This window comes from Python bivittatus, unplaced genomic scaffold, assembly GCF_059951505.1.
Source record: "Python bivittatus isolate LINGU-HERP-01145 unplaced genomic scaffold, Pbiv_v1 ctg000080_np1212, whole genome shotgun sequence".
NCBI lineage: Eukaryota > Metazoa > Chordata > Lepidosauria > Squamata > Pythonidae > Python > Python bivittatus.
This window is the reverse complement of record NW_028277035.1, coordinates 2,955,993-2,978,608: the sequence shown is the minus strand read 5'-3', so window position 1 is coordinate 2,978,608 and position 22,616 is coordinate 2,955,993. Positions and strand designations below refer to the sequence as shown.

At 38.0% G+C, this 22,616-nt stretch overlaps 2 protein-coding genes across 3 annotated transcripts; both read right to left on the bottom strand.

The window, feature by feature from the left end:
• Positions 1 to 979: 979 nt before the first annotated feature.
• Positions 980 to 11,718, bottom strand: CDK3 (cyclin dependent kinase 3). Its single transcript, XM_015889735.3, has 7 exons — positions 11,579 to 11,718; positions 10,300 to 10,377; positions 9,710 to 9,830; positions 7,397 to 7,567; positions 4,364 to 4,465; positions 1,941 to 2,144; positions 980 to 1,515 (listed from the first exon to the last, which is right to left on the bottom strand). Exons 1-7 carry the CDS (start codon positions 11,704 to 11,706, stop codon positions 1,396 to 1,398), a joined length of 924 nt encoding a protein of 307 aa, XP_015745221.3. The 5' UTR covers positions 11,707 to 11,718; the 3' UTR covers positions 980 to 1,395.
• Positions 11,719 to 13,988: 2,270 nt separating this feature from the next.
• On the bottom strand, positions 13,989 to 22,561 carry TEN1 (TEN1 subunit of CST complex). 2 transcript variants are annotated; one of them, XM_088133381.1, is made up of 4 exons: positions 22,153 to 22,295; positions 21,648 to 21,764; positions 20,105 to 20,262; positions 13,989 to 15,647 (listed from the first exon to the last, which is right to left on the bottom strand). In XM_088133381.1, exons 2-4 carry the CDS (start codon positions 21,734 to 21,736, stop codon positions 15,514 to 15,516), a joined length of 381 nt encoding a protein of 126 aa, XP_087989507.1. In that variant the 5' UTR covers positions 21,737 to 21,764; positions 22,153 to 22,295; the 3' UTR covers positions 13,989 to 15,513. The 2 variants fall into 2 exon arrangements, with proteins under 2 accessions (XP_087989507.1, XP_007437685.1); XM_007437623.4 differs by lacking the exon at positions 22,153 to 22,295 and adding an exon at positions 22,380 to 22,561 and having other exon boundaries at positions 13,990 to 15,647.
• Between the last annotated feature and the right edge of the window lie 55 nt (positions 22,562 to 22,616).

Sequence of the window (22,616 nt, the reverse complement as noted above, 5' to 3'; positions counted from 1 at the left end):
GAACTGGGCAACAGGGCTAGAACCTTGTTCTAAAATGATAGCTAGACTCTGTATTATGAAGTTTCCAGTGCTTTGTTATGGTATAGTTAACTTTCAAAATTGGGGCACTGATTATTTCTATCTTGAAATTGCCCCTTTACAGCTATTTCTGATGGTTTTCTGACCATCAAAACTTACTAAAGCAAAGGTTACTGAAGCATTTTTTATTTATGCAAACAGGAACATTTATAGTAACATCAACAATTAATGATAAAGCTTCGTAAAGTATCAACAGCAATTTTAAAATAAATCCATGGAAAAGAATTACCATTTGGATGCTAGGCTGCCCTTCCATAAATACAAAACAAACATATTTGCATAATGGCACAGGCACTTTTCACTGACTTCTTCTAGGTACTCCTCACTGTAATTTCCTGTACGGCTCTCCAAAGCAGATTTTCAGGGGGCATAAGGGACTACAAAAGGAAAACAGAACGTGTAAGATTTCCCTCTTTCCATCAGTGTATTGTCAAGGTTCCATCAGAACCCAGAGATTGCATGGTCTCTGGCTTCAGCCCAGTCTATTGGTCAAGATCAACAAATGGAGTTCGTCAAGGGTTTGTTTGTTTGTTTACTTATTTATTTATTTATTTAATGTTCCACACTATCTAATTCAGGTTTTGGCATATTGACGATCAGACATCTATATTTTCATTTAATTAGAAACTAACATTTCAATATTCCTGAAAATCCGAACTGCAGCTAAAGAACCCTAAGCGTAATTGTTTAATAATCTGGATGACACAAAGTTCTTGTTCTTTATGATGATGGATATATATACAGAAAGAAACTCAAATGTATCAGTTTCTGGATGTTTCTATGATATCTACCTCCCCCCCCCCCAAAATACACTTTTCTTTTTGAGCATGGTTAGTTTTCAGTAGTGTTGTGAACTACAGCATGAGTTCATCATATTAAAAAAAGAAAAATCAAGCAACAAGATTATACCAAAAATTAAGGTATTGTAGGATGTGCTAAATAATAATAAACTAAATAATAATAAACATATCCTGTAATGCTAATACTTGAACTACAGCAAAAACTGAATAATATATCACAGAAGCTAGGTTTAGTTAAACTTTTTTCTCATCTTACCACTCAAATAGACAGCAAGTCATACTACTCCTTTTCATATACTAAAAGCATCAAGCTTTTTCATCTCTGTTAAAGAAGAACTAACAGTCCTTACAAGGATCTGTACCATTTACAACTGTCAAGATGTTTGCATGAATATAACCTCAGCTAAAGGCCAGAACATTTTTAACACCAGTTACGATTGCTCCTTTGCTCAGTTGTTTAGAATGAGATAATCCGGGTAGCTATTTTCAGCAAAGCACTAACCAGAACTTCTTTATCTCATGGCCCGTACTGTTCTACCACACACTGTTTAGCATCCCGTGGAGTTTGCCAGAAATACTGGTGGTTCAAAGCAGCTTTGGCTGAGATGCGCTTGTTAGGATCATACATTAGTAATTGCTGTAATTTAGAAAGAAAGAAATATGAAGAAGTATGCCACAGTCTTTAAATCCTGCCCATTTACAACAAACCCTTCAATGAAAATTAAAGTAACACTGAAATAATCTTTTCCAGGCCTCATTTTTGTCAAAAAGAACAAAGGTGTGTAAGCTAGCCCATTTCTATCCTGCTAATGAGCTTCCTTGGGCATGTGTTAGCAGTGGAAACAGAATGCCTGATTAAATGGGCCTTTGGCTTGATCTAACAGGCTGCCTGTCTTGTTAATACAAAAGTGGGGTAATTTGTGAATGGACGCTGAGAGGTCATAACTCATAGAAATTAGAAATGCCTTCCTTTGAATTTCAAATTGATCAGCTGGACACATTCCAATTCTTGTCACAACTATTAAAAAACAACCACAATCCCTTTTCCAATCTTCTACTCACAAGCAGTAAATCTCGTCCATCTCGATCCAAGTTTGGAATTATCACCTTCATATCTTTCCTTGGCCATTTGGGGAAATTTCCTTTATAGTCAGGAAGATTTGTGACTCCTGGCCAGAGTGATTCAGTAGGAGTACCAAGAGTGCGGAAAATCCGGAATAGCTGGTCAATTTCAGAGTCTCCAGGAAACAAGGCTTTTCTAGTCACCTGGGCCAAAGAGAAGAAGATTCATTCACCTGCATTCTTATATACATGATCTTCATCCTGGGTAACATTATTCTCTCCAACTAAAATGTTTCTATTACAAGAATTCTGGTATATCAAAACAAAGTCCTATCTAGTAGTCCACCAAGTATCAATCCACCATACTGCATCTCATCCCACATGAGATAATTTCACTTTCACAATTCATATGAATTTACAAATGCAACACAGGAATGATGGCAAGATGGTCAGAAAGCCTTTGAAGAATTTCAGTGTGTTTGTTTACACTTCTTACAATTGATCTTCAGTTGCAGAGCTCCTCTAAGATATTTTTGTAAACCACCAAATGTAACAAATGCACGTACTGAAAAACAGGAAGGGAGGATTGTCTGAATTTCAGTAGCTCAATCTTGGGGGCTGAAATTCAGACAAACTCCTGGGAAAAACTAAGCAATTTGCCATTGATCTTTGGTAGGAAATGAATCCTTCTAATATCTATGTCCAGCTCTGGTTCTCATTCTCCTGCCCATCTGACCACTTGGAAAAGAATAGATCCCTCTTTTGGCTAGAGATCTAACTGACCTCTTGTAGAGAGAACTTTAGAAATTAGATTAAATTGCCTTTGGAAACTAGTTTTTAAGCATAGGCTACATTTATGACTCTTGCCATTTCAAAATATCGCAAAAGATGTCAGGAAAAAGACTATACATCTTTTAATTTAGTGCTGTAAAATCATGTTTGTTCTCTTAGACACCAGCAACCTCTAGTGGTTGTTTCTGTACTGTATTTCAATCTTACAAACCAATGAACGGTATAAGTAGGCAAAAAATGAAGAAAAATTGTCATCCTGTGAGGTTTAATGGATATTGTCTGCTTTTTTAACTCCTCCAACTAAGGAAAAAGGAAATCTTTCAGAAACACCATGACATCACCAGATATGGCTTCTGCAATTGCTAGAATAAAACTGTCTACCCTCAAAATAAGTTTCTAACAATTAGAAACAATAGGAAGAGAGGGCATGATAGGCCTCATGACATTTTTTAGGACTTTGCAGTGATCTGGATTCAAAGAAGAAAAGGTAATTTGGAGTACACATGGGCACTCACAAAGCACTTTTCAGCAACTCCTGAAATAAATTGTGTCGTTTCCTGCATTTGCAGCTGTGTGACCCCAGAAAAAGACCTCCTTAAATGGAAGAGGACAGGTCCTATGTCTGTTTCAAAACATCTTTCCCCCTTCAAGTCTGAGTTCTAAAATGTTCTAAAAAGTATAATGTCTTGAACAGGGATGGACAGTTTTCACCAAATAGTCCTAATACTTTGATTCATTTTTATATACAGTATTTAAAAGATTAACATGCTATCCTTCAGTAGAACAACCAGAAAATTTACACTTTAAAAATATCAAGATAAAACATAGAAATAAAATATAAGCATATCAAAAAGAAGGAGAATAAAATTTAAAGAAAGATTACCAATTATCTGTTCTTTCCTAGATAAAGAAACAGATAAAAACAGTATCAGGATAGAACAAATCAGCAAGTACTAATAATAAGTATACAAACCTTATAAAAACTTCATCAAATAGGACCAAATCCTATTTATTTTAGATAGTCCACATTACCTATAATATTAAAAAGCTGCCACTACAATGTAACCTTCATACAGTTGTAAACCGAGATGCAATAATCTATAAAACCATAAAACGTTCAGAGGTAATATATCCAATGAGAAATGCCTTAGTTAATAAAAAATAAATCTTGATATGATGACACAATGATCACATTATCTGCAACATAAGAATGTCCTTAGAATAGGTATTCCAAAGACTAAACTACCATAGGAAAAAAGTATCCAAATATTTAAAATAAGAAGTTTACATGCTCTCAATTATGTCATCTGAAAAACACAATGAATAAATCAAATCTATTGCCAAAAAAAGAAAAGATATTTCAGGTTTGAGTTGTGATGATGATAGTATGGAGAAAATCTGGTCCCGGGTCAAACTGCAAAGGGACAGATGATATCTATTGAAAGTATTTCAACTCTAGTCACTGTATTTTCAGTCAAGGCCACTTTTTCTCATACATATACACAAAGAGATTATATAAATACGAGTAAGTCACACTCTACTACAAAAGTCACTCAGGAGACATGCATTTTTTGTCATTTATATTGCGATTATACTGTTTCTCTGAAACAGAAAAAGATGGAGAATGTTACCATTTCTGCAAAGATACAGCCAATGCTCCAGATATCCACAGCTGTTGAGTAATATTTACAACCCAGTAAAATTTCAGGAGCCCGATACCACAAGGTTACCACCTAAAAGGAATCAAATTTAATGGTTGTTTGATATATAAGGCCTTCTCAAGTTTAATTAAAAATGTTTATTATTGAGCCATAAGTCCAAAGCACATTGAGAGCTTTCTAAGTCATTTACCAGAAATAATTCTTACATCAATACAAACTGCTGCAATGAAATGTTCTCTATTACTGGTAGTCAGACAAGTTTTATGTCCCTTGACTTTCTCTCTCTTCCACTTTCCCTCCTTACTGTGAAGCACTGGACCCCACAATAGGACAACCCCAAGCAATATCATGTGGGAAATGGACAGAAGGACAGGCCAAGGATCTGGTGGAGGAATTAAGTTTTTTTGTTTCAGAGGCAAAAAAAATCTAAATCCCAGACCAACCATCCTAGTTTGCTTCAATAGAGATTTTCATAAAATCAACAGATATACTGGGACATGACTGTTTTTTTGTAACCAAGAATTCAGGAAAGTTCATACATCAGTTAATGTGAAAGTCTTGAAGGTTGCACAGGGAATTAAAAAGATATAAACACTATCTCTAATTTAATACCTTCCCTTTCTAGTTCCAACTCAAGCCTTGTACAGATGTTGTCTGTATGAGTTGAATCCAACACATGCAAAGCAGTGAATACCATGTGCCTTCTCTCAGTCATTTTCATGGTGTAAGTGAAGATATAGCTTCCATGTGCACAGCATGTGTTATCTGCATCAGGGAGCCTAAATGATGACAGATCATCATTTCCATCTGGTTCCAGTTCATAAGACATCTTCTGTGTATATCTGAGGACTCCCTGATGCAGACAAGCATGCTGTGAGCAGGAAGACCACCTTTTCATTTATGTCACCAATTGAGCAATGGCGAGAGATTGCTCAAGACTGGCAAAGACGGCATATTTTACAAAATTTACCTTTACCCTCCTCCATTTGCAAAATAAGCTTGTCTGCTCTACTCCCTGAAGGGACACTGGCATCTTTAATTGTTGCCAAGATAATATAAGGCAATTAATTGAGAATATTGGTTATGATGATCCCAAGGGATCACTTTTTACCCTTTCCAACCCTATGAAATGTTGGGAAGACATTACGCAAAAGGGCTCAAGATCCATCTGCAGGATTACCCTGAAAATAGACCAGAATGGAATAGTATGGAAGTACCCCCCAAAGAAAGATCAAATTCAAAAATCAGCAGAATCTGACTGGAGGCTTCATGGAAAGCCTACACTTATTGCCCTCTCTACACTGGCAGGGGCACACCCTTTCCTTTCCGGCCCTTATGCACTGTCTTCTAGCACCTTTCTGCTTTTGGCAGCAGAAGAGCTCAATTCTTTCAAACAGACCTCTCCCCTGTACTCCCCAGGTCTCTGAGTCTGTCACAGTTCAGAAACCTGAATTAGCTTGAACAACAGCTGGCATGGGACAGAGGAGTCTCTCTTTCTCTTTCTCTCTCCTGCTTCATCATGGTATAAAAGTTCCTATACTTGTTGTTTTTGAGAATAGGTTTAGTGCTTTTAGAGCTCTTCTGGAATAGCATGGAACTTCTGTAGCAGCTCTTCTGGAATAATTCTAAATAAAAAGGATCCTAATCATCAGCTCTCTTTTGATGCAAGTGTTTTATATCAATCCATTCAAAGGAAGTCTGATATCAGCTGGACATCAGGCTTCTTTTGGAAAAGGATTTAGTACTATTCCAAAATACTGCTGTAAACCTGCATCCTAAAGAAGCCCAGCTATCTGCTGACATCCCTTTGAATGCACCTATGAAGAAAACATACACCAAACCACAGCAAGTTTTGACAGATGGCTAAACACACCAGTGTGGCCATCAGTCAAAACTTAACAGCTCACCCAGCCCTAGCCTGGAGAGAAAGGAGAGTGGTGGCATTTGATGGGAGGGAGAGAAGCGAGTTGCATGGCAAATAGGCTACCATATAAACTGAATGAATGAATGAATGAATGAATGAATGAATGAATGAATGAATGAATGAATGAATGAATGAATGAATGAACAAAGCTAGTGAATCCACCACTCCCTGCCCTTAATGTGTCTTGTACACTGTAAATAAAGACAGCACTATTTGCTGACATCATGTCAACAAAGGAATGCCAGTGGGGACAGCAAATTTTATGACAGTACAGTTTTCTTCCAGCTCAGAGACTGGTGGATAGCGAATATCACTTTAATTTGGCTAGGAGAAGAGTCCTTAGGGTGATCTGTGAATACAATCTGTAAGTTCAGCTAGTACTCCAAACTACTCTTATGACTGACAAGGGAAAAGCTGATGACCATGACTGGCTGGGTTCATACCAGCTGCATGTTTCAGAGTTCCATAAGCCAGCTTATGGTACATGGAACATGATACAAATATTTTCACTGTGGTAAAAGTATTTGAAAGAAGAGCTGGGATGAACAGTAATATAAATATTATTGATCTGTTCTGGCCCCCAAGTCAAGAGCAAGGGGCCAATAAGACGTGTGAGCATGGCAGAAAGTCTGGGAGCTGGAACTAAATGGTATTTTTGGTTGCCTCAGAATGCTGCCATGTCTGATAATACAAGTGCACCTTTTTTTCTGGCTGTTACCCTCTGAACTGTAATAGGGGCCAAATTCCATAAAATGCATTGAGTCAGAGCAAACAAATATACAAGACCAAGATAAAAACTAAAAATGATTTAAATTAATTTAAATTTGAATTAAATTAAAATTCTATCATATTAATTGAATGCCATTAACATGACTTACTCCCCATGTGTTTAACAAATTTCCCCCTTTGTCATACTAAAAATGACAATTTAATGGTAAATTTGAAGAGATTCTGGGGGCTACATCCAAGATTTTGGGGAGGGCTACATACATAATTCCCTCTTTCACACATGCACACACATCTCTGTGTGATTCTTTTCAGGGCCTGACCCAGCAACCCACATAACTGACAGACATTACCTCATGTGTGTAGGTACGCAGTGGAACTCCAAAAGCTCTAGCTAGGCCAAAATCGGCTAGTTTGATGGCTCCCATTTCATTTATGAGCAAATTCTGAGGCTTCAGGTCTCTGTGGATAACTCTGTGAGAGTGACAGAAGCTTACACCTTGTAACAATTGGTAAAGATAGCTCTGGAAAGAAAAGGATCAGAGACCACATATGAAGAAACTGTAGAAGGTAAACACATCATTTCCTAAGCAAAATATGCTGTAACTCAAAATTCTGCTGCCATATATGGGCTGCAAAAATATTGACAGCCACTAAGTGATAGCAAACGGTTAGAATAGAACATATATCTTACCTACCATTTAGTGATCTTTTGGATTTTTGCTAACCAGGTATGTTATCCCTTAGCTAGCAAACAAAATAAACAGATTTGTATCTCTTTTTTAGCCCTGGAGAAAGACACTGTTCTCCTTTAACCCACCAAAAAGCAATTTGGAAGGTCTGGAGAAGCATGATGGACTTGGGCACTGGACTGCTGGAAGGAGAGTAGTTTTTCCCCAGTAAGCCTATCTGAGCAGAAGAACTGCAGTCTTGAATCTGCTCCCAGGAACAAAGGGCAGGTGTTAAAATTGCTAGACACATAATACATACATGCAATGAACTTGATCAAAATAACTGTCCCAAAACCTAAGTGCTACAAGCAGCCTGCAGCTTGTGTGTGTGTGCCTTTGAGTCAGAACTGACTCCTCACCTAGTTTTCTTGACAAGATTTTGGAAGTGGTTTGCCATTACCTGTTTCCTAGGGCAGAGCAAGAGTGACTGGCCAAAAGTCATGCAGCTGGCTTTGTGCCTAAGGCAGGACTAGAACTCACAGTCTCCCGGTTTCTAACCCAGTGCCTTTACACCAAACTGGCTCATAGTCTGTGGTTTACCAACATATATTTTCAGAGCACATCTTCCCATTTTCTTTGCTGAGATAGTAAGGGCGGTTAATCAATCTTTTGCTGGGACAACATAGCAGAAAAAAGTCAAGAAGCTAAGCTTTGCCTGCCTCAGGCCATTTCTGAATTTGTGCTTATTGCACATCTGAGATCACTGGAGCCTTTCAGACAAAAAGTATTTGCTTAACTCTGCTTTCAGATATACAAGCCTGTTCTACACTGATAATTACATATTGTTTGAATGAAGACAATGTTATTAGTGGGCTTTTCAAATATTATATGCATATCAACATTCTAGTGCCTTCTTCTCCTTAAATAACAGCTTCAGGATAACATTTTGTATTAAAAAAACAGTATGAGGTAAAACTGCTTAATACTTTTGTACAGCTGCTACTTTTGGAATGCCAGATCATTCCCCCAAATCTTTTTTTTTTTTGTTTCACAGTTAAAAATGTATTTTCTAAACATGGGTTGGGAAATCCATGTAGATTTGAAGGGAGATGTAATTGGAAGAAGAATCTCAGCAGGAAGAATAAATATGAAGTATCTCATTCTTCCCATAACATCTTCATTAACAACTGCTGTCAAAACTAGCTTTTCTGTCATGAGCAAGAGAAAAAAAGAATGAAGTATATGTCAAAGATTTTGCAATACTCCAGGTAAGAGGAGCTGGCGACCTTTTTGACCCCAAGATTCACATGGAATACCAACTGGTCAATCGGAGCTCACAAATGCATACATAGTACACACAGGGGCACACTGTCAGCCCTATGAGGTAGACCAGATCAGGAAACTGTCTACAGGAATACTAGAACTATACTTTATTGAGCCAAGCTATAGTAACAGAATCTTGCAAGTCTGCTTGTGTTTTCCCTTCTCTCCCTCTTATTCTCCAGGGAGTGGGGGCGGGGGCAGTCTGTCTCTTTCTAACATTTTCCCACCTCCCTGGGCTCAATACATACTTCTGCACCTGTTGTTGTCTTAATGGCCTCTGGATGATTTCTCCAACATTATCTTCCTGGCCCCCTACACTCATACATATGTATATACGTATACATGCATACGTATATAGTCGCCCCCCTCTTCTCTTTCCTCTTCCCTAACAGAACCACCCTTTCCTGCAGTTTTCAACACATCATGTTATGGCATTCCTAGGAATCTGACAATCAGTTTTTTGGCAGGCAGCCAGAAAGTACTATTGATTGCAGTGGGCCAGAGAGAACATTGTTGGTGCATATGGGCTGTAGGTTGAGCACTCATATTGTAAAGGAACAATCTGAAATTTGATAAGCAGTTTGAAAATGTCCTAGCCAATTACCAGTGATGGACAAAGGACAGTTCTCCAGATTGGAACATGGGAGATAGGGTATTTGTGCCACTTGCTACCTTGACTAAGCTTAGAGGAAGCTCTCCTGTACGAGATGAGTCCATGTACTTTTTAAGATCTTGATTCAAATATTCAAAGACTAGATATAGCTTCTTCTGATTATGTACTACATCAAGGAGCCTGGAAAAAAAAATTAAGCCCAGTGACTTGAGTATTTGGATTTGGAAAAACTAATATGAGTAAACAAAAGTAAAAGATATAAGCATGATTTCTACAAGCTCTTCAATACAGCAGAAGGAGAATCAATGTAAAAGGGTGATTACAGTGCACTAAGATTAGGGAAAATCCAATTTGAAATATTTACATGAAATTCACTAAGTGACCTGGGCCAATTCTCTCACCTCTCAGATTTTTTATAAGAATAAAACAAAGGAAAATTGTGCAAGCCAATCTGAGTTCTTTGGAGGCAGTGGGATAAAATTGTAATACACAAATTGCTGAATTAAACATCTCAGGGAGGTTTTTTAGCTCCCTGGTCTATTTTTATATATGAATATATGCAATACTGTATTGGAATTGCTATCTGTGAAAATACTTGATATTTATAGGCCATATCCTAACAGATATAAAGACCAGTAGCTTTTCTTACCTCACTATATTTGGGTGTTTCAATTCTTTTAACAATGAGATTTCTCTGATTGCTGTACTAGGTACTCCTTCTGTCTCTCTGTGGGGGAAAGACATTTTAAGATGAAGCAATCCAATCTTTCTAAGGAATGTCTTGGGCACAGTAATATTTAATCATCCTCTCATCCCTCTCTTCTATGGATTGCTTATGGGGATTGTCACATGATCAATCACAGATTCTATCTTTGGATTTAACCAAGGCCATTCTATTACTACTCTCAACCTACAAATTCCCACCTCTCAGGATGAACTACTACCCCACGAGGTTTAAAAACTGAAATTTTTCAGTGGACATAGCAAATAGTGGATTAGTTTTGGGGATGCAGAGAGTTGTTACTAAGGTGCTTGGAACACAGGGCAAAAGAGGAAGCCTGGCAGATAGAATTTAATGTAGTCAACTTCAGATGTTTTTGAATTAACAATCACACTTTCCTTTAAAAATTCTCATGATCAGGTTATTAATTATCAATGATTCATACACTGCCTGAAGCAACCACCCTTTTATAGAAATTATGCTGGGGATGAAAAAAATTTTTCAAGGCAGTTAGCACTTGCCATTACTGTGCACATCCTGATAGAGAATATCTGTTGCCTATCTCAGGTGATCCATAAAGACTCTGTTCTTGCAAATAGGTATCCCATTTATTCCAGTGCTATGAATTTGGCATACAGGGCATGGTATAAAGGAATATAATGCAGCTCCTTACTGAAGATAAATAAGTCTGAATATGTTCAGTAACTGGATAGGGTATTTGGGGACTTTTATAGCAGAAGGTAGGACATAAAAAGATTGAGATCCTCCTGGTTTCTGATAAAATTCCTTTATCTAGCCAGTTGTGTCTCAACAGGAAAAGTGTGCATGCATAACAGCTGCCATTTACAAAAATTGTGAGACACAACTATATTCACACATCTGCTGTCACATCCAGTTTGAGCCTAAATTCATCATAGCCTACACTCCTAAGGTGCCTGCTATTTTATTGCTAGGGAGACTTTAAAATATAGCTGATCTGACACATATTAGGAATGTCATAATATCAGCATGAACAGACTCTAACCAAGGTTTTCCAGAAGAGTTTTTAGAAATCCACACTTCAATCATCCCAAACATGTTTCAAGAAACACCAGCACTTTTTCTCATAGTCAGTATTCCAAAATGCTATTTGAAAATCAGTTTAAGAGTAGCAGGTTTAGGGGAAACCTTGTGAACTAAAAGTTCAGGGTCTAACCCCAGTACTTACGAATCAAGTCGGATCTTCTTCAGAGCAACTAACTGGCCTGTTTGCTTGTTTCTTGCTTTATACACGACTCCATAGGTGCCCTCCCCAATCTTCTCTACCTTCTGGAATACATCTTGGAATGTGTCCATTTTTTGCTTTCTAACTTGGTGCTAGAAAACGTTACTCAAAATTTTAGCAATAGTACTATTTTGCCATTTTTATACATCATAATATTACAAGCTGTCATTCTTTTTATCCTCTAGAAAACAAACTACATAGGTTTCCATGAATGTTATTTAAAGGCCTTTCTTAACATCTTTAGTATAGATACCATCTTTTTTCTTACATTTTAGTTTCTGTTAGTAAATGAAGCAGGTTTTTACAATATTTATTGGGCCATTTGGGCTCTTGTTTCTTTTTTTCCCACCAAAGTTTTGCCTGCCAGTGAGTTTCATGCACCAATCAATTATGTTGAGTCATTTTGGCTGTCTCACACTCCCCCCCCCAATGGGTTAGGATTATTGATTGATGGTTGACAGTTACCTCTACCAATTTATGTACTCACTTCATAATCGCAACAATTGATTATATCCGTGGTGGGCAAAAACTTTTCAGATATGAGATTTTAACACTAGTGATGAGCAAAAAAGGAACCAGAGCTACCATTTGTGCTAACCAGTCTAACTCCAGGAACAAAATATTTCAGTTCCATACAGAGAATAGAGACCTATCCAGGCCAAAACATTTAGCATAGGGTATGTGCCCCCCTCCCGCCCCCCCATCCACATGAGTCTAAGTGCCCAAAGCTAGCCAGGTTATTCTGGAATATGAGATAGAAAATCTAACTTTCCTGACAATAAAAGTAAAATTAACAATTTACTGTCTCATAGTGGCATCCTCACTCTGCCTAACTGGTAGGCCTATCTCTAGATGGACAGCTTAATTGGCATCCTAAACTTCCTCCAAAGCGTCCAAGAATAATTTGGATACATTCTAATAAAATAAGCAAAATTGAAAGACAATAATTTGCCCAAGCAAACCTGGTGAATTTCATCATCTAGCACAGATGGGCTTCTCCCACACAACAGGGATTCTCAGGCTTATTAATTTCCCTCTCAGTCTGACAACAAAGCACCAATGTTATACTAACACATGGGGAAAAAAACGTGCTCGTTATAATAGGGTCACCCATGAGTTTGACTGCGGACCTGGCCACTGTCTTAGGCAAGGATGTAGGGGTCACAGCATCTGAGAGCTGTTGCTCCTGAATTCCCTAAATATTTCCCACTGTTGGCTGGCTGGGGAACTCTAATCCAACACATCTAGACAGCAAGAGGCTGGGGAGTAATCCCCTAAAACATGGTAGAAAACACACTATCTTATCACCAGTGGGGGAGTAAAACTCCCTTGCCACAGATTCTACATATGACCTGGAAAGTGTTGGAGAAAAATCTGTAAGAGGCAACTTCTGAATTTATTTTCATCCCATTTATATTTTCCTCTCCCTTCTCAATTGCCCTTCAGGGATGAGATGAGGTTTATTTTCTCTACTTAGTTACAACACAGACTACATCGGTCTCCAAAATTTATTATAGGTTTGCAAAGCCAGGTCAAGCATGCATTGGAAAGACCCTGAAACAGAAAACAGGGTGCATTTATAATTGAGCAACAAGGAACTACAGGAGTATAAGGCGATTGGTTACAAATTGATTATAAAAAGGTTAAAAGTTTAAAATAGACTCTTTATGCTGTACCTGTTAAATGTCAAACCACTTCACCTAGCTCTAAATGCTCTGCCGAACTTCCTCTAATAGAGTAGAAGCTATTATGTGCTTGCTAATTAATGGCTACTATATTTAAAACTCTGGCAATGCTCAGGAGCCCTATGCCCAAACATCTGTATTCAAATTGCTTAAATTATTCCACAAATGCAAACGCCATCTCATCCTTCCTTGGGTAGCAAAATGTCCTGCCCGCCCCCTCACCCCAGTCTGATTTGCAACCAACACAGGCATAAAAAAAAAACAACCTCTTCATCAGGTAGGAAGGGAACTCACGGCCAGAAGATATGGTGGTGGCTGTTTGGGGAGAAATCACCAGGGAAAGCTATTATCTTCAAGCCTCTTTGAGAGCTTTCAAGAGGCACCTCCTCTGAGAAAGGAGCTCCTGAACTTGACTGAGTTCTCTCCTCAGTATTTCAGAGCTGTAGCTACCGCAAAGTTTCCAGACACAAATAACCGAGTTGGTATTTCAGGAATTACCCTTATGGGATCCTCTGGAATGTAGCATTTTTGAAAGGGACACATGTATCTCCTAACTGGAAAAGGCCTCAGGCCCAGACCTCCAACTACAAAAACCAGAATATTAGTCACTCACCAACCAGCCCGCCCCCCCACCCACACACTTTCTTGAATCACCATTGCTAAAACTGGGCGTTCATGTGTAAAATTAAGCCTCTGGTCTGCCCAAAAGGCCTCTCACCTGCTGATCTAACCTCCCATTGGCCTCCATGCCCTCCTTCTGTCTGGACTACAGACCTCCCGAGGGATCAAAGCTCACCCCACTTCTGCACCACCAGAGGGAGACAGGAAATTATCATAGCCAGCCTGGGGAGGCCCCTAGAGCCTTCCTCTCTCTGAAGCCGGGTACAGAAAGTTAGGGGGGAAACTAAGGACAGGGTGAAGTTTGTGATGCTTCCAATATAAGTAATTAAGATTTTGCTTTATTATTTTCCCTGTGTGCAGACTATAATTTCTCAGAGACAGAAAGCCAACTAACCGTATCCTTGCCTCTCCGTTCTTTCTGATTTAGTTCTCCTGATTTATTTATTTTTGTCCTTCAGCTGTATCAACTAAAAGAGAGAAAGAGCGTTCCTGTGATGAGAGAATTATAAATCAGGGTAGGCCTGCTATAGGATACAGCCTAAAGGTGGGTAATGCATTTCTCCCAGCCCAGTCCTGTGCCATAACAGTTTACGTTTTGAAAATAAAAAATATATTATTTTGAATATGTAAAATGGAATGCCAGGCAGGAAAAAAAAGCATACCCCTCCAAATCAAGGACATTTTCTAATGTGTAGGAGCTTTTTCAGGTGGGGGAATAGTTTATGCTACTATAATTAATTCAATGGCTGAATGATTGCAACAAACAAACTTCAGTCTAAAATTGCAAAAAGTTTTTATTCCTTTTATTACTTTCTAGAATGAGCATATTAAGTTTTATTTCAGGCTTAAATTAAGAGGTGCCCTCTAAAGCAAACTTACATGGAATTGATGAGGGTTGTGGTTTTTTTTTTTGGTTCTGCAGAAGTTTTCCAAATTCAGTTACATATATTAATCTTATATAAATATTCATCAGGCATACAATTAGACAGCCATTATTCACACAGTTGTGATATATTCTGGAATTTATACACAAGCACTGTGGAAGATTAATGTGTTCAACAACTGTCAGGAAAACAAGGAAATTGTTTTGTCACAAAGGGAAATGGGAAAAAGGGGTATTCCAAGTCTGTGAAGACACTTTTTTCTGTCAACAAAATGAGAATCTTTAAGGGCCATGCCCCTCCCAGCCCCAACAGATGCTTTTCTGGCATATTAACAAACTTCTCTGCTTCCAAACAAGCTTAAGAACGAAGCTTCTGTGATTTCCAGGAGTCATCTTCCAAAATAAACATTTCTATTAGCCCTTTGCATGCTGTATTGGTTATATGGGTTTCTAAACACAGAGGTTATGTATAAGATTCACAATCTAATACAGAGACCAAGTCTGGAACACTGGTCATAATCTGCATTCTCAGAGCTTTAAAAAATCGTATCAAACCAAACCAGTTTTAAATAAGCATTAACAAAGCAATACAGTCTCCAACAAAATCAGGAGTAAAGGCAAGGGGTGAGTGTTTGTATACAGCACAAGAAGAATTTTTTTCAAAAGTAAGTCCTGCCTGAAGCACAGCGCTAACATATGCTTCCTTCATGGTCTTTCCTTCTCTCCTGGAAATATTTTCTCTGTTCTTCTATGGCTTTTTCCAACAACTGAAGGTTTATTCCTTCTACACATGTAAATACACGAGCTTTTAAAACCATCTCACCTGTAATAAAAAAAATGAATCAATCAATCAATCAATCACCACATTTTGAATTAAAGGATCTCTTAAAACAATTTCAGAGTCAATAATGCAATCTAAAATACATTTCTTCACTCAGGTCATACAAGAGATATCTAGAAACCAACAAGTTGCTTTTTTAATACCACTTGATTCAGTGGTAGCTACACTCTTTATTACTTCAGCACACAAAACACTTTATTTTGCAATATATTTTTATACAGCTTCTTTGAGAAAACCATCTCCAAGTGGTTTACAAAATGAAAAATACACAATAAACACAATAAACTGAAAGCAATCGATTTTTAAAAAGTGGTAAAAAAAGGTGATGGGGGAAAAGATTGATATGTATAAAACCTAGATGATGAGATAGGTCTTCAAAAGCGGTCTAATAATTGGTGAGAGAGCATTCCAGAGTGCAGGAATAGAATAAGTGAAGAATCAAATTTTAAACTGGAGTGAAGATCCAAAAAGATCAGACTCCGTGGTGTATATGTTGGTCATCCTATGTTTTCTCTGTTCTTTTCTTCTCTTTGCTTTGCTATATACAAAGCAATTTACACAATTCTTGGTGGATCCATGTAAATATTCCAAAGTTCACAGAAGAAGCTTTGGCAAGAATGTGCATGAAGTGGGAAGCCTCACCCAACTAGAACAAATAGTGTAATGTGAGTAGAACACAAGAACTGGAAGTGGCAAATATGACTGTGCTTCAAGTTATAAGCTACAATAAATCAATTCAATACTCAGAAAGGATATTTCTCATTTGACTTTTGAGCAGACATTTAGTGTCACAACAAATCTGAAAAGGAGTGACTTTTCTACTCCTTTTTTCTTAGCCTTCTAATTAAAATAAGCTATTCAAAAACAACTGGCACAAGCTGAGGCTATGTATAGCAAGTAGAAAGACACTGTTCATTTTTGAGGTAAGGTATGTAAATACACAATAAATTAAAAGGTGTGCCTTATGTCCATATACTTTTGAATGCAATCAAGAAGGATTCAAGAACTAACAATTTCAACAGTAATGAGTTGGTATAAAAGGGTAATATATTTATTCCTGCTTGACCTCCTTCTCAGAAATCCATTTTATTAGAAGAATGAATTGTCTAAACAATGATATCTGAATACAAAAGAACTGCTACATTTTTATAAGGCCTTCTAACCAATAGACTATATCAAATAAGTACATTCTGCTGGTGGAACGGCAATCATTAAGAATTCCTCCTTCTTGTCCTCTACTTTCTCCATGCCCTCAGAATCTATACCAGGAGATTGGGGGATTCTCTTGAGCAATTTGATTCATGAATGAAGCTTGGTGGATCAGGAAACACACCTCAGAAAAGCCTCTTGCACAAGTGGAATTCTATTTACGCAATATCAAGTGAAGCTCAATGTGTACATTTGTCTCTAGGAAAATGAATATTTTTTGTAGATTTTTATTTTATGGCATAGATATTATAGTTTTCCAGTGCTCAAGACAGAATTGCCTAATATGCAAATTAACCAAATTGCACACTTGCTGCTTTTATACTGGAAGGTGGTGCTGGACTTCCAGGGAAGAAATGGCAGACTGAAGATGGCTCCACAAAAAAGCAGAACTGATGACTGTGGCAGAATGAAGAGCTGGCAAGTAGACCGGCTCTTTGATAATTCCTCTCCAGACAAGAAGACGACTTGAGACCACCCACAAGTGTTCCTCATGATGAGACCACAAGACAGCGGTCTCTGACTGGTTTAGAGCTCTGGGAGACAAGGGAATAGCCATCCTGCTCAAACCACAGTTGGCACCTTTAAAAGAACACTCGGTTCACATACTTCCTTTTCTAATAACTTTTGGAAATTGATTGTTAACTGCTTTTCAGCTATTAGGAACGTTTGGATCGACAGGTTTTATAGCACTGGTTGAGTTTCCTTCAATCCTTAGTGAAATAAGTTTTAAATAGAAGTTTAAGGACTTAAAAAAAAATTCTTTTGGAATAAACAACAAAAGGGTAATTAAAACTTTTATTTTAGAAAGTTACAAACAGATTGAATCCAGATAAATTTGAAACAAGATTTTGGAATTAATTATGAAGAATGCTTCCCATGGGAAAATGCCTTTGTTTTGAATTCTTTTAAAAAAAACATGATAGGATGGGACTTTGAAAGTTGGATGCTATAGGGAACTAGAAGGAACTAAAGATTACAATTAAAGGAGAAGAACATTCAAACTTGACTTACAAATACAGAATGAAGCAAAATATTTTAACACTGGACATACTGAAGGATATTTTTGAAGAATGGACCCAGAAGTTAATTTTAAGAATGTCTGCCTCTATAGCCAGACTATGTTTAAAAGATGTTATGGAAGAGGAACGAGTTTTATTTGACAAGATTGAGACTGATCTGAAAGTGGATTTAAAACTGACAGGTTACAAGAATGATATGGAAAAAGATGCTACACTGGACATACAAAAGAAACCGGCTGATGTCTTAATAATTAAAAGGGATATACAAATAACCATCTAGGAGAGTGACTTGGATAATTTCCCTGTATTGAATGTACAACAGAGGCTTGTTAAAGTTTTGAAGAATTTTATGAGAAAGGACAAAGAAAAAATGAAAAGAAATCAAGTTCTAGGACATTATTTGAAGGGACTAAAGATCAAGATCAAGTTAGTAGTAAAAGGAAGGAATATAAAGTTGGTTTATTTGATCAAGGTTAAAATAGATATGTTGTTATCTCTGGTAACACTTAATGGACTTTTGCTGACCTCCTGAAATGATGAGGCTTTATGAATTTGTTTATAGATAAGAGATGAGATACAGTGGTACTTCTACTTACGAACGCCCCTACTTATGAAATTTTCGATACCACCAGCTCTGGCCCCAAAAATTTACCTCTACTTACGAACTTGCCTCTACTTACGAACTGGATCTGTGGCCATTTTCCCTGCTGCCACGCGGTCGTGGCTTCCTGTGGGTGAGATCGCGGTAGCAAGGAGACATTCGGTGAGGCTTGTGGTGTGTTTTGTGGCGTTTGGAAGGTTTTTGTGGCATTTGGAAGGTTTTTGAGGTTTAAAAATAAAATGCATATAAAAATAAAATGCATTCAGAACTGTTTAGCCATATTTACATTGAACCTTATGGGGGAAATTTACCTCGGGGTGCGACCAAATTCGGAGGGCGGATTAGCCGTATTTACATTGAACCTTATGGGGAAATTTGCCTCGTGGTGCGACCAAATTCGGAGGGCGGAACGGATTAACTGTATTTACATTGAACCTTATGAGAAAATTTACCTCGACTTGAGACCAACTTGAGTTGCAACCAGAGTCACGGAACGGACTAAGTTCGTAACTAGAGGTACCACTGTATAGTAAGACGAGATCATTTGTTGTATTTTAAGAGGTATTAAGTTACTAAAATTGTTTATACTTGTGATGAAGGAGGAAGTCATTTCCATATATATTTCTTCTTCTTTTCTTTATCATAGTCTTATTTTTTCTTTTTTTCTTTCTTTTTTTTTTTGCACCTATTTTTTTCTTTTTATTCTTTTTTTTTTAAACTTTGTATTAGTTTTTATTGTATTTTTACCAAAATTACTATTAAAAAAAAGTGGTGCTGGAAAAAGTCCTTTACAGGACAGGCTGAGTATTTTAACCTTTCCCACCTTTTCCTTCCCACATTTCCCCCGTCACAGCTGCTATTCTCCTACCTGAGATTCCAAAAGCATATCTACAAATGAAACAAAGGTCTCAAATCCCAGCTGGAGCAGAAGGTAGCAGGTGGGAGAAATACAGAACAAATTACAGGTACTTTCTCCTAAACATTGTCTACTGGAAGTGATGCTGTTAAAGATAGACATAGACTTGAGGTACACTTCCTATCCCCAGGAAGAAAGGGAAACTGGCTAGATACTACTGGCTAGCAGTATCCAAGAGACATCTTACCAGCAGATCTATGTTTGAGGTACCAGGCAGATATAATCTATGTGAACTGAAAATATTGCAGCCAGGTATTTGAATGCACTTCCACCGTTAACATATGAAGATGTGCTCCTGCAATAACTGAGAACAACGATGGGATCCTCCTTTTTATCCTGCCCCTGAGGCTCAGAAGAAGAGACTGCCAAGGCCTGGATGGGGAGAAACAGACTCAGACTCAACCCAAGTAAGACTGAGTGGCTGTTAATTCAGAAGTCTAGCAATTCTGGGATTATCCCAACGTTGTCTCTGGCTGGGGTAGGGCTCCCCCAGCACAACAGACCCACAATCTGCATCACTTTTTCCTATTATAAAGCACCTATGTTAGTAGCACCCTTTACCAGTAAATATGAATTGGGATATTTTTACCCTCTCCCTGAGTCTTGCATAGAGTCCTTAAGAATGGTTTTACTTGTTCGTATTTATTGAGAGACTTTTTGGTCCCACAGAATTAAAAATCATAGATATCCTTACCCTCCTTGAATTCAGTTTCCCCCAGGACAATATACGAAGATCCAAGCTGGGCCTGAAAGGGTTCCACAAACTTTGTGCAAACTGGAATACAGTGCTGACCAGATGTATGCTGAGCTGTTAAGATGGCTTGGGAAATGGCCATATCATACGAGTGAAGCCTGAAAGACAGAAATCAAGTTTCAGATACTGGTAATATGTAAGATACACACATTCATTTCCAGAATACTGATAGCACCATGTACATGTACATATCATGGGGTGGGGGACAGAATGTTAATTTGTGTCAAATAATACTTAAAAGGTGTTTAGCCATTTTTGGGACTATACTTGCAGAGACATAAGGGTGAGACAATGTATGACAGAAATAAAATATGTAAAACAACATACATAATATTTGAAAAAAAACCCAACAGTTTATACAAGCTATCTGAGGTCTAAATTGAAGGCAGCATTGAAAGGGGATGCTTTCAGAGTAAGTCTAAATGCAAGAGCATACATTGGTTATAAGTAAGTCTCTAAGCTAAGCTCACACCATGTGCTAAATAAACTTGAATCATGCCATATTATAGCTCAATGCAAAGTACGAACCAGGCTAAGTGCAGTATGTTCACTAACACTATGTTAAGGTCTAATGCTTTGGTCATTATGAAGAATGCCCTCCTCCTGTGGTCTTTATTTCTTTCCTTTCAGACTAAGTCTTCTTCAGTCCCTTATTCAAAAAAGGAACAGTGAACTCTAGATAACTGCTTAATGTAAGAGATTTAGATTTTTTTTTTATCCTACCTTTACTATTTTTATAAATAAGTCAAGGCGGTGAACATACCTAATACACCATCCTCCTCTTATTTTCCCTACAACAACCACCCTGGGAGACCAGTTGGGCTGAGAGAGAGAGGGACTGGCCCAAAGCCACCCAGCTGGCTTTCATGCCTAAGGCAGGACTAGAACTCACCGTCTCCTGGTGTCTAGCCTGGTGCCTTAACCACTAGACAGAGGGTTTAATTTCTTTTAATTTATTGATGCCTAATATACTGACAGCTCTATAATATGGTTAAAGTTATTAGCCCAACAACTCAGAGGCATTTATTCATATTCCAATAAGCCTCATTGGAGTTGAGCTTGACTCTTGGGGAATAACAGTGCTATAATACAGAGACTGGAAAACCATACATTATTTTTCATGCTAGAAAAATAACAGGTTAATCCTGTACATATTTACTCAGAAGTAACTCAGTTCAATGGGGTTTTACTCCCAAATAAACATGCACAGGACTATAGCCTAAAATAGACCCTAGCTTCCAAACACTGCTGGATATCCTATCGTCTTTGATTCTGGCTCTCCACTTTATCACAAGATGTCTTATAACAACTAGAAAGGAAAGGAAAAACAAAACAAGTATTTCCCAATGATGGGAGGAAATCAGATCAATGACATAATCTCTAATAGCAGTTACAGAGACTATACACAGATGTTGCAGTTATAGAGAATATAAACAGATAATGACCAAACTGAACAAACATTTTAAAGTAGACCTACACTGACCTGCCAAATGTTCTCAGGACTTTCCCTTCTGGAACTGATGTAAAGTTTATTTCCCAAGGAAAGTGATACATTCCAACTTCTGGAAGCATTGTGTGGAATGGCTCACAAAAGCAGATCCTAGAGTCAAACAAGATTAAAGGGAAGAAGGCATAACCTTCCATTTTCCGAGATCTCAAATATTTTTCTGGTCTGAATATTTATCCTGCTATAAAGGTAAGTAGCCTTTTATTGTTCCATTATGTTAGAGCACTCCCCCTTCCTAAAACATAACAGTTTAATCAGAAACTATAATTCAATCACCCTAATCAACCTTTATGGACTTTCTGCTACTCTTCTGGGGCTCCTGGACTGTTAACTTTTTTCTCTGATTCGCAGTTTCCTCGTTCTGCTGGGCTTTTCTTTTTCTTTCCCCCCTTCCAGGTCCCACTGGCTAAAGACCAGACAGTCGTGCTTGATCTACCATAAATTCTAAAAACAGCCAGCGCGAACCTGACTGTACTCTTACCCTTAAACGCATACCAGCGGCGGGGAAGAAACTTCACCCGAATTAATATTTTCTTTACAATCTGGGAAGTGAGAAGCACTCCTCCCATAGATATTTCCTTACAAATAATCAGGCAGATACAGGAAAGCTTCAGGACTGAACTATTACACGCTCTAGCACGTGATGCACCCGCAAGCGAAACTTGTGTGGGTAGCCCTGAATAGCGGGAATTGTACGCAAACAGATACCTGGACCGAAAACAATGGGCAACACAAGCAACCAAAGCCCTGGTTTCACAAGGACGTCCGGTGCATATCTCTGCGGAATTAAACGTCCATGGTGCAGATTAAATATTTGCATAAAATCAATGGATTTTTCCTTTCCAGTTCCCGCCTAGCAATAGACAACCCCGCAGCTCGATCCAGCGCCAGCCCGCTGGAAGCTCCGCACGCAAGGCGGAACTCCTCCGCAGAGTCACGCGGATG

Coding starts and splice junctions, on each gene's coding strand:
- CDK3 (XM_015889735.3), bottom strand. CDS start 11,706: ATGGACACATTCCAAGATGTATTCCAGAAGGTAGAGAAGATTGGGGAG. Junction 10,378..11,578: donor AAGAAGATCCGACTTGATTC/GTAAGTACTGGG, acceptor TTTCCCCCACAG/AGAGACAGAAGGAGTACCTA. Junction 2,145..4,363: donor GCTGTATCTTTGCAGAAATG/GTAACATTCTCC, acceptor TCTTTGGCCCAG/GTGACTAGAAAAGCCTTGTT.
- TEN1 (XM_007437623.4), bottom strand. CDS start 21,736: ATGCTTCCAGAAGTTGGAATGTATCACTTTCCTTGGGAAATAAACTTT. Junction 20,263..21,647: donor GTCCTGAGAACATTTGGCAG/GTCAGTGTAGGT, acceptor TCTGTCTTTCAG/GCTTCACTCGTATGATATGG. Junction 15,648..20,104: donor GGAAACTGAATTCAAGGAGG/GTAAGGATATCT, acceptor TTTTTATTACAG/GTGAGATGGTTTTAAAAGCT.